The 12,004-nt window shown below is 41.0% G+C and overlaps 1 protein-coding gene across 2 annotated transcripts in view; it reads right to left on the bottom strand.

The window, feature by feature from the left end:
- Window positions 1-3,760, bottom strand: part of ntf3 (neurotrophin 3) — a 45,145-nt gene extending 41,385 nt beyond the window's left edge. Inside the window, exon 1 of one of the 2 annotated variants that reach the window (XM_061030065.1) lies at window positions 3,542-3,760. Coding sequence is in view for 1 of the 2 variants with exons in the window: in XM_061030066.1 (XP_060886049.1) it covers window positions 3,542-3,559 (18 nt within the window). In the remaining variant the exon portion in view is untranslated. The remainder of the gene's footprint in view (window positions 1-3,541) is intronic. The other variant, XM_061030066.1, reaches the window with a different exon arrangement.
- Between the last annotated feature and the right edge of the window lie 8,244 nt (window positions 3,761-12,004).

Raw genomic sequence — 12,004 nt, 5'->3', positions numbered from 1 at the left:
ATACAGGAAAAACAAATCATTTTAACCATGTCGTTATTATGGTCATCTCTAGCTCCACAAAAGAGCAAAGAGGTGATGGCCTGACCCCTGACCTTGTGACAGTACAGCACAAATAATTTAATAGTCTGTGGCAATTTGTTTAATTGTAACCAAAATAAGAGGTCTGTCTGTTCAAACACCGGTTACCTACTTCACTGCTTGTCTTGTGTTGACATGGATCATCTTTTGGTAGGACATGAAATTAGTTTAACCGGTTCATGTTCCAGCTGTTTCTCAGGCACGTGCAGGCCACTTTGAAACTATGTGATTTAATTCTTGCAGATTGTTCATGCCGCCTTGTTTTGGCTGAGATCGTTTAACTTGAATCACTATTTTTGGAATCATTTCACGGTTTTAAAAATAAATCTGAACGTGAAAATGAAAATGTAATGACAAACAATGAAACGGCATGAAGAAGAGAGGTGCCTAAATGTGAAACATGGGATGTTAAGGGAACAGTTTTTCAGAACGGAGAGGTCCAAGGACACTGAAGCCTCCAGTCAGTCCCTCTGGAGGTGTCATGAAGCTAAATGAATGAAACATCTGTGTAGGGAGAACACAGAGGATCCACCCAGGCTGTCTTTTCCTTTTGCTCCTAATATGATCAGTAAACAGCACTAGCAAGCTACCTTTAACTTTACTATGTTCATTTAGACCCATATTTAGCTGGTGTGGAGTGTAAATCATCACTTGTTTTTACAGCTGCAGACTTCCAAACACTCACAACGCTGTAGTAGTCAACATGGAGAGTAAACCTTTCATGGATTCCTTGTAAGATGCAGCTGCAGTGTGCATCATATAGCTACACAAGCAGAGCACTGATTCATTCCACATATTTACATGTTGTTTCCAAAAACACAATACAAGGGAGGACAGGCAGCATGCTTTCACTCTGAAAAGCATGACTCGCCCAGCCTCAGATTCAACCCAAAATTACAATCTGACTCCTTTTTTAGAATTGAAGAAAAGTGTGCAGCTCAAGAAGTGATTTTGCTCCCGTGCTGTTTCTGACCACATAGAGGCAAACTTTGCCCTCAACTCTGTCTCTGTCCGTCTGCTGGTAAGTCTCAGCTGATCTCCCTCGCTTTCTCATCGGACACAACTTAATAAATGTGTCAAGTAAACGTACAGTGGATTTTGACTTTTTAACCAAGAGAGGGGGAAACACTGAGAGAAACTAAACTCTAGCTGAAGAGAAAGAAGGTCGACAGGAAAATCAAAGCATTAGCATGCGCAGGATGCTAACCAGCTAGCACCCTTGTAGGTAGAGAGGCTTGATTGGAGATTTTGGAGGGAGATCAGTTTGAGAGCTTTAATAGAACACACTATTAGAATATGCTACAAATGCAGGCAGAACTAACAACTTTTCCCTGGAAATCATTTTTAAAATATCCTTTGAATACCTACAAAACAAATGCTGTTGGTTCATATACATACTGTATACTGTGTGATTTAAAGAAACTACAACATCATTTTATATTTCATGGGAATTTCAAACTTGCAAATTTGGATCCAAACTGCTTTGTTAATATGATGTTTTACAAATAAGGAGTAAAAAAGTGAAGCAGATATTGGAGGGAAGTTGATTCGGCTTCAACCTTTCTGTGTAAAGCAAAAGGGGACATCAGTATCTCGCTACAGGAACATTATCAGTTTAAGGAACCACCTTGCCCCTTAGTCCCACTAGCCCAGCCCCTCATGCTTTCAAATCCCCTGTCACCTTATTAGTGTCTTTTCTCCTGTCGTGAAGTAAAACATTGTTAAAGTGACATGCTGCAGCTGCACCGCTCAGGCCACAGCTGGAGTAGGAAGCTTTTTCTCTGGATGCCTTGCAGGTCACGTTCAGACTCAAGTAAGCCACAGAATCGAACTTCCTTGCGTCCTTATTGCCTCGTCCTGCTGTGTGTCAGCATGTCAAGAGGGGCCGTGCCTCAAATCCACCACAGCAACAGCTGCTTCGGTCCGCCTCGTGCACACACGTCCGGCACATGCACACACACACACACGAGTGGAACTCTCACAGCAGCAGGGAAGCATCCACTACAGGCTTGAGACGCCCACTGATGCGCGCCATTATCCAAAGCTGCACAGAGCACATGTCATGTCAGAGATTGCCAACCGCAGAGTGGACCATTACACATGATTTCCTCCATGTTGTGTTATCAGACTGGACACACACACACACACACACACACACACACACTCTCACACAGGGGATGGAGCAGCATGAACATTTTTGGGTTACTGGGCTATTTGGCTCTAATCCCATAAACAGCTCCAAACATTCAAAATGTGATCACTAGGAGGGGGAATCTACCCCTGCACTGTTTGGTTGAAACAAGTAATTGATTGAATCCACATATGCACACTCAACAGTGCATATGTGGATTCAATCAATTAGTGGAGTCAACACACATTAATCCCAAACTACAGAGAAAACTCTAAGAGAGTAACAACAACGTTGATATTGTCATCTTTTGTGTCGTTAAAGTTTCTTCAAACAACTAAGGTCTTGTAACTTTTACAGTTTAGAACACTTTCAATCGTTTGCAAATGTTACTGGTGCCCCAACCGTGTTTTCTTGCATTTATCTACTAAAAACAGATTCAGGGAACCTTAGGACCGCAGAAGTCGTTGGAGATGTTCTCTGCGCGCACAGACTGAGCTTTCTCTCTCTCCGCCTCATGCGCAAACAGGCTGCAGTTTGCATGCATACACTAACATCTATGCACGTATGCACACGGGGCAAAGGAATGCACCGTCGGTTTCTTTTGGGAGTCAACCGTGAAATATCAGCTTTCATTCGCACAAACATAATCAACTTTCAGCGCGTCAGTAATCCAAGGCTACAAGCTGAACCACATCTGAAGCGTTCCCGTGCGCACTGAGCCTGTTCCGTTCCCTCCAACACCCCGCACACGCCTTTCAAAAGAGCAAGACTCCTGAGTGCATGAGAAAACAGCAGGACTTTAATGTTTGTGTGCGTAAGCGAGCTATAGAGAGACCCAACCCTTTTTTTCTACCTGTGCACACACACCGAGAGACGGATAGAAGAAGAGAGTTTGTCCTCTCCTGTTTGCCTCCAGGCAGCGCACGGCGTCTCACATTCTACCTTGTTTTACCTGCCAAAGCTCAAGCTTAGAGGAGTAAATAAATCCTTGGACATATCACTCAACTCCTAAATTACACAAAGAGTAAATAATTAATCTGGATCCACCAAATCCAATTTAGCAGCCTCTCTGTGATGCAAAATCCAGTTTCCAAAACTTTTAAAATCTATTCCTGCATGCTGCGACTCCAGCAGCTTCAAACCATGTAGTCACAATATTTGATGCACTTTGATGGTAACTTAGTTTTTGTCATCTTATTACCACGATTGAACATATTTAACACCTTTGGTTCGTCCTTTTGGTGTTTGATTCCCCAAAAACCAAAGAGTTCTTTAGCGACGACAAATCCTCCATGGAGCGACAAATCAAAGTAGATAAAAGCAGGTTCCTACCGTAATAAAGGTAACCATAGCATCGGCGTGTTAGTATCCAACAGAGTCGACATGAAGGTGATTAAGTTTGAGACAGAATTCTTCGGCGAAAACTTCCCACTTTCTGAGGGCTGCCGCTGGTCTGTGCGCTACACCGGTTCTGTGTGGAGAGGATCAGGGTGTGCGTAATGCTCTCTCTCTCTCTCTCTCTCTCTCTCTCTCTCTCTCTCTCTCTCTCTCTCTCTCTCTCTCTCGCTCTCTCTCTCCAACATAATCTACGAGGCTCTCTCTGTTGCAGGACAGATGGCTCCTGGCGCATGTTGCAGCAAAGACCTGCATGCATGCTGCCACTGTCTGTCAGCGGGGCTAGCCTGCTGACATGAATTAGGGCACCGAATTAGGAGCGTGTGTGTGTGTGTGTGTGTGTGTGCATGCATATGTGTGTGTGCGTGACTAAAGCAAGCTTTATGTATTAATGAAGTGTTGGCAGAGGTTTGGCAGGTATACCCAAATGTGAAAGTTTAAAGTTCAGAATTATTTTATTTTTTTTAAATACTTTATTGTTGAAAACATGAAATCTTTCCAGTATGAAAGTTTACATGTATCAGTTCCTGATTAACACAATTTCACTAAATTCCCTGTTCATTAAGGAATTCAAGGGTAAAAACAGTGAAAGTCTATAGAGCTCCCGAAAAAGTAAAAAAAATAAAATAAAAAAAACACAAGTTACCTTGTGCACACATGATCATAATTTGTAATAAGTTATTCTTTACATTTTCATTTTTTTGGGACTTCAGGGACTTCATAGTAAACCAGTATTACATACAGTAAAGATATATTAAACTGTTGCAGAATTAATATAAATACACAAAGACTTAATGACGACGGAGCTTTGTTATGGAGCAGAAATTGTTGGAGAGGTAGGAATCACACTCTGAAAAGGGCTTTTGACCGTGTATATACTGAACACACTGGCAGTCTGTAAGGTCTGTGGGTTGAGAACTGGAGGGTCCCCAGTTCGAGTCCCTGTGTGGACCAAAAATATGGAAGCTGGTCACCGAACTCCCAACTGCTCTGCCGCACTCCCTTCATCGATCTCAACATGTCCTTTGTGAGCATGTGGGTGTTTCAGGCCTATGTGTGTGAGGAGCATGTCTCTCAATAACAGAGTGTAACCAATTTCCCTCAGGGATTAATAAAGTATGTGAAATAAAAAATATATAGTTACTCTTACACCACCCATTGGTTTGTCATCTTCCTGCCTTTGCAGCTTATAATTCAAGATTTTGCTGTCGCCTTCTTGTAAGGAGTCTGCTTAACCCATGTAGACCTGATGCCATGTCTGAGTGTATTTAAGGGGGGGGGGGGGGGGGGGGGTTGGAGAGCAGTAAGGGGTTAGAAAATGCAAAATTATAAATGAGCTGCTGGTTACTCCCTTGGCTAATCAATCAGCTGGTTAATTAGCTTGTAAAGCATCGTGTTTCCAACGGAACAGGAACATATTTATTGTGGTTGAAAAAATCAAATGAAATCTTCTTTCCCCCGCAGCAAAAGATCTTGTGTGGGGGCGAAGTCAACAACAATCAACTGACTGATGGACCATAACCAATACATCTTTGTGAGTAACACTGAACAAGCTTAAAAGACAGGTGTAATAAGCCCGGTCATTTATTCCTGCTAATTAGTGCTTACATATTTAAAAAATCATACAGATTTTCACTAATGGAAAAAACTAAACACTGACCTCTTCTGGATCTTTGACTGAAATAATGTGTCTGATATTTGCATGAAAAACCTCCAAATGTCACCAGAACAACAAAAAACTGCTGAGTGAACAAGCTGAGTCGACATCCAGCATGAAGATTTATTAAGCTCTACAGGGCAGTTCTCATTAACAGAGGTTTTAGATATATATACATGAAAACATTCCACACCCCATGCTATAAACAAACTTAATTAACCTGTAAAGTTTGGCATTTTGAGGACTAATGGGGATTGACTCACTTTTGGAGACATTCCTAAACAGCAGCTTTGAAAACTTCAGTTTTAACCTCTTTTTATTGGGTTAATTTTTCTAGTTCAGAGATTTCCACTTGGTCAGAAACCTTAAAGGTGCACTCTGGAGTTTTTGGTAGAGAAATGTGAAGGTTGGAGAAGTGTTGAAGTATTCTGTGGTATTTGTTCATAACTCCATTCACAAACTGTCTTAAGAGGAATATTTGATCCCTTAAACCAAATTAAACCTGTTTGAAGATAAAATGCTATAGGTGAGAAGTTTTGGTGGTGAAACCGTAACTCTCCTGGTAGCGTTTTAGCTCCAAACAGTGTCACATGGACCCATATTTTTTTTTTTGAGTAAAGTTTGTGAATTTAGTTCAGAAAATAAAGCATAGAATTTTTCCATGGCCTGCATTGGCTGAGTTATCAAAAATGTAGTCTTACCTCAAAATATTGCCCAATGTCTCCGGATCATCACTGTACGTTACCAGTTCAGCTGCTAATCAGTGTAACACACACACACACACACACACACACACAGCGGTCATATTGGCAGTCCAAAGAATGTTACTGTCCAAATGCTGCTGCGTAAGTTTTTACTTTTTTTTTAGTTAGTTTGATTTCTTCTCACATGATGTAGGCAGTAATACTGAATTGGCATTTTGAGATAAATAAGGTTGTCTGATTTGCTTTATTAACTAGACTTTCAGAACCTTGCAGAACTTGGTGTGTCTAATCATGAACTTCCTATTACCCTCACTGTGATTGGTTTTATGGTTTAATCCTCATTATAGCCCAACCAAAGAACTAGCTGGTAGGATAACAACTTCATGAACCGCTTTTCTGACAGCCATATTGGAAGGCACTTAAATATGACCAAATGTGGAGTTGTTGAGCATGTTGTCCTACTTACAGCTGCACCAGATTAAAAAGCGCTCCTGTCCCATTGGGTTTGTGTTCAGATCATGCCAGTTTGTAGCTATACAGAATGTATTCACCTGAGGACACAAAGTGAGGATGTGAACACAGCTGATACTCCAGCAGACCAAATGATAGCATCCATGGTCTCACTTCTTATTTAGGAATTTTAGCTACTTTTACAAACTTTATTTCATAACCTCAGACAGAACAAAACAGACTTGGCATGCAGATGCTGACTCTGGTTGCTGCACATCTGGTCTCACCTCTTCATCTCTTGTCAATCTCAAGAGAACATCTGGAAAATAAATGAATGTTTTCATTGGCGAGCAAAATACAGGCCAAGATCTGACCTGACCTGACCTGACCTGAGCGATAGTCTTGGGTGGTGAATGGACTGACAGTATTAATCATTCAAAAATAAGTGGCTAACAAGGAGGGCATAACAGTGTGCCAGGATGTGAGGAAAAAAATCTGCCATTCAAATAATTGTGGAAAGAGTCAGACTGGGTTAATGGAGAATGGGTTTGGTACTATTATTGGGTTTGACAAACCAAGATTTGTTCAATGGCTGGCAGAAGCTCTGCCTGTAAATCCCAACCTAGGGCAAAAAAACGTTTTAACTTAATCCGGTTTATTCAAAAATGTAGAGACCATGTTGAGCTTGTATCCAATAATGGGGGTACTGAGGACATACATGGACAAGCATGGACCGAATACATTCACATACAATAGTCTTTATAATATCTTACACAAAGTCATTCATGATTTTGAACATGATCCTACAAATGTCCAACACATTCTCACTTTAGTGTTGGTAGTAATGTTTGCTTTCTTCCTGTTAGGGGCTCAAAATAACTCAACATGGACATTGGTCAAGATCTTGACCAATTGTTTTTTTGGGTTATAGTCCTAGTGTTTGACCCCATTCATCAGCCTGCACCGCTACCCCACACGGACTGTCTTGGTCCATCTGCTGATTTGAGAGTTTAGGCACTCTGAGTGTCCAATAATGTATGTTTCTGACCAAACAGTTCTGGGGACTTTTTGAAGAGGAACCATCCTCTAGGGAGTTCCCTGAGAACCACACACCATGGGGACTTTTTTTGTTTGTTTGTTTGCAATCGCACCGCCATGTTGCTGGGAGAATACATACTCTAAAGCCAGAGCAAAAAAGTTTCTTTAATACGTGTGTGCAGTGCATGAATGAGAACAGGCTGTCCTTGCATATCCCACTGACAAAAGTTGAATGATTAGAGAAATGGGTAGATACCAATTAAATCTTTACACTGTGTTTCCATTATGAAAACCTTCAGGTTTAGTTGTAACATTTTGACTAAAAAATATAGAAGTTATCTTACAAATATATAGTTCTTTAATTAAATCCTTTTGTATTCATACTTTTTTTTTAAAGAACATAAAAATGGCCAAAGATAATATGAAAAAACTATGTTGAAATACGATCAGCTGTGATCTTGCCTCTCCTTATTTACTGAAAGACTGCATTGAAATTTTGAACCACTAAAAATATGTGTTTGTTGGGATGCACTCTTGCTGCATTAAAGGCTTTATTTCTGATGGTTCTTTATGTTGCTAGCATGACGGATGAAGAGTAGCAGGGCATCCCATTCTGGCGATGATGACTGCCCCAGTGGATTATGGTGGGGGGTTGCTACAAACCAGTTTTGGCTATAATCCTCTGTTTCTGGGTGTGCGGGCTAAAGGATGAGATCAAATCTTCAAGCAGCTTCAGGCACATTTCGAGCCCAAAAATTTGAGCTTGAGGCAGTAGATAGTGATTCCTTCCAGTCACACCCTCAGTTTCTAATTAGGTGCAGACGAGGCTGGGCTAGCACTGTGAGCTAACTTTTAATTATGCCAGACTTTAGATGAATGTCACACTTTGGGTGGACGCACGGTGGCATCCGTGATTTGCTTTTTGTTCTTGCATGCTAACCAGAAAAGCACCACCAATCTGACTGATAAGCAGTAAACATAATATATTAAGAATATTTAGCAAAAAACATTTTGCACTGTACTAGGTCTTCAGCAGTGAAACTATACATGTTATCTACTCCCAACACATGGTATATACTCATGCCTTGGAACGTAGTGTTTGGCATAAAGAAATGCTGAGTCTCAGACAGCAGGTTCACTTTGTGCAGATGTTTCAGCTGTCCACAATAAGACCCCAATCCAGATGTTGAAAACAAAAACTGGTTTTCACATTAATCATGCATTAAGAAACAACATCTAAAAGCAGACTATTAGCTGTACTTGTATGAAGATATCTATTTATTGACATTAATTAAAGCTGTATTCTGATTGGATGACCAACAATTGGTTGTGGGGATGCATTACATGATGTCAGATTGTCCTGCCACTCTTGTACTCACTTGACTGTTTTCCTGCATACCACCTGCCCGCTGAAACCCCAGTGAATGGTACACCTCACACAACAAAAACAGAAACCAGAACAGATTGATTCCTGAACTGGTCCCTCTTTTACAGACTCTAAAAAATGTTTTTCACAGAATCTGCAAAAAAGTGGTTCAAAACAAACTAACTGGAGATAAATATGCAAAATACAGGGAGGAATAAGTGGTCCACATTTAACTTTTTTGCAGGCAGCAGACACTTCCCTAAACCTTTTTTTTTTTGCAAATTGTAACTGGAAGTAATAGAGACATGTAGTGGAAGAATCTAAAAGAGCAGCTTTTAGCATAACCAAGTTGTCATGTTCAGCTCAAACACTACCCTACCTGACCTTCCATTAGCTTCCTTTGCAGTTTCAGCAGATGTCTGTTCATGATGAGCCTGGATTTGCTCAAGATTTCTGCCTCTTAAAAGGACGTTTTTTCTTGCCACTGTAACTTTTGCTAAATGTTGCTACGCTCATGATGGATTAACGGTGAAGTCTTTGTGACATAACAATGAGTACGGTCTTTTACCTGCTTTTTGTAAAGTGTCTCAAGATAACACTTGTTATGAATTGCCGCTATACAAATAAAGATTGATTGATCTAATATTTAAAAAAAAATGGTACAACAAAGAAAGAGAGGATAAATGACCATTTTTGCATCACTAGAATGTAAGCAACAATGAAACAATGGCACTGTTTGTTTGTCTAAAACATGCATCTGAGGTGCATTTGAGTCCAAAGATGAGTCAGTTATCTACTTGTATTAGTTTCCTGTCTGCACAAGCATGTCACAATGGCATTAACACAGATATCTGTAATGAAAAAAACTGTTGCAAAAGCCAAGTTTAAACCTTACTTTTTATTTGAAGAAAGAAGTCTTGTGTTGTGCAAATGTAGTCTTGAACACGAGGAAAAGAAGCTTTAAGTATAACCCCTTTCTTGCTTTGTATTTTGATATCTGTGCTGCTCATTTCTGGGAAACAAAGTGAGGAATCTACTGTACATAGTTTCCTTCCCTCTATGACTAAGCGTTAGTCATACATCATCAGAGGTCCCTTAATACCACTCTTCCATTCAGCATCATCACTGTAAAGGACGTGTTCAATTTTTCACGAGCACAATGGCAACGCACGTCTCCAGCAGGTCCTCCAGGCCCAACATGTGACATGACTACTGTGTAATAATGATCCTGGACCACAGTGAAGTCATCAAATATGAAAGGAGCGAGGGATGGGGGTAGGGTGGGGCGGGGTGGGTGGTTTAAAGAAGAGAGAGAGAGAGAGAGAGAGAGAAAGAGTGATGAAGAAGCAGAAGATGAGGAGGAGGAGGAGGAGACATAGAAAAAAGGATGCAGGGAAAGATGGAGAGCAGGATGATAGAAATCAGTGAGTTAAGCGCAGTGGTGTGCGTATCGGCTGGACAGAAGGGGCGGATCCAGGTTGTAGCCAGGGTGGCCTGGGCCCCACTTTAATTTTGGTTACGACACCACAAAATCCTAAATCAGCTATGTGACTACGCTGTGTTACAAGGCTGCTGGTAGCTGTCTTTGCATTTCAATGTGGCAAAATTCAAGTATTTTAACTTTTTAAAGAGTAAATGCAAGTTTGTTTTTATTGTGCAGACTCTAGAGTGATTAATCCTAACTAAAATATTGAGAGGATTAACGGCACCAAAAGTTTGTTGACTTGGAATAAAGAATAAGATGTCCAGAACTCCAGTTGGCGATGGGCCTTACAAACACCAGACTTCCCCCAAAAAGACCGCAGTACAAGTCCATAATGTTCATGTTAACAGCCTGGTACTAAAAAACAAATAGGTCTGACTAGTTATTGTCCTCTTGGGCACATACTTGAAGGGGGGTGAATTTTTCATAACGGCTCCGTTTTGATTTTAAAAAACGATATGTGTTATCCATAGCTAGGCGCGTATCTGACATGATTGACAGGCGGCTTCATCAAGAGTCTTAAAACCCGCCTCAGCTCCAGCTCTCAGCCTGTCGTTAGGTTGACTGAAAGTTAGGCTGAGACAGGATTTCCAACATGGCGGCTGCTGCCGATGAGACTCCGGAGCCCCCTGCAGTAACAGATGGGTGACGTCAATCAGGCTTCGTCCTTTAATATTTACAGTCTGTGGTTTAGAGCCAAAATCAGCCAGTTGCGAAATATGTATTCTATATGTGAAAAGCTAAACAATGTTTGAAAGAAACCGCGTCATAAGATCCCGGTCTCGTCAAAGAACCATAAGTCTCATCACAAAAGACAAACTTCCCGTGGGAATTTTGAGCGTAGCCTGTTTTTGTAGCATTCATTTATTCTCGTCTGTTCTTTTTGTTTTGTCTTTCCTCCAGTTTGTTAAAATCTCCTCATAAATAAATATGACTTGTATTAACCTGACTGGATTCCAGATTTCAATGTGGACTTGGTCCATACAGCTTGTAACATGACGCCATGTTGGGATACCCTCAATAACCATAAACAAGGAGACTTAGTCTTTGCTGACAGACTAAATCCCAACAAGATCACAAGCAACATCCTCAATTAGACGAGCCGGATTAGTTTTGTTTGCACAGTAAATTCCGTGTTCTTTATGCTGATATCCAAACAAACCTATTCAACAGCACTGCGCGTTTCTTTGTTTGCACTGCGATGGGCATCGACCGAACAATCCCAACCCCCAACGACAAACAGTGTTCCTGTTGAAAATATCAACAGGGAGTAATCGACGGTGCAATGTTTCTGTCACGGCATTCTGCGTATCATGCGACTCTCTGTTCCATGGAAAATTCAACAGCAGTGTTGACTGATCTTTGCATATTAAAAAGAGATGAATGCAGCACATGCATGCTTTTTGTACCTCCAATAGGAAGGCAAACAAACACGCACACACACTTATAATTAATTGAGACAGATGTGTGATGGCGAGCAAAACAAACACACCTGTGAGACAAATGGATGAGAGAGGATGAGGGTGAGAGAAACATTAAAGAAAGGGGGTAAAGCAGGTAGAGAAAGAGAGGGGGAAAGTTTAGGAAAAAGGAAGAGGGAGTGAAAAATGAAGGGAGAACGGGTGAGGAGAAGTCTGCTGCTCTGCTCTGCTGCCTCTCAGACATTCAGACAAATAAACAGAGGAAGAAGAGAGTGAAGAAC

The sequence above is a fragment of the Labrus mixtus genome, chromosome 22 (genome assembly GCF_963584025.1).
Source record: "Labrus mixtus chromosome 22, fLabMix1.1, whole genome shotgun sequence".
Lineage (NCBI taxonomy): Eukaryota > Metazoa > Chordata > Actinopteri > Labriformes > Labridae > Labrus > Labrus mixtus.
Note: the sequence above shows the minus strand (reverse complement) of the source record. Positions and strands in the feature narration are given on the sequence as shown.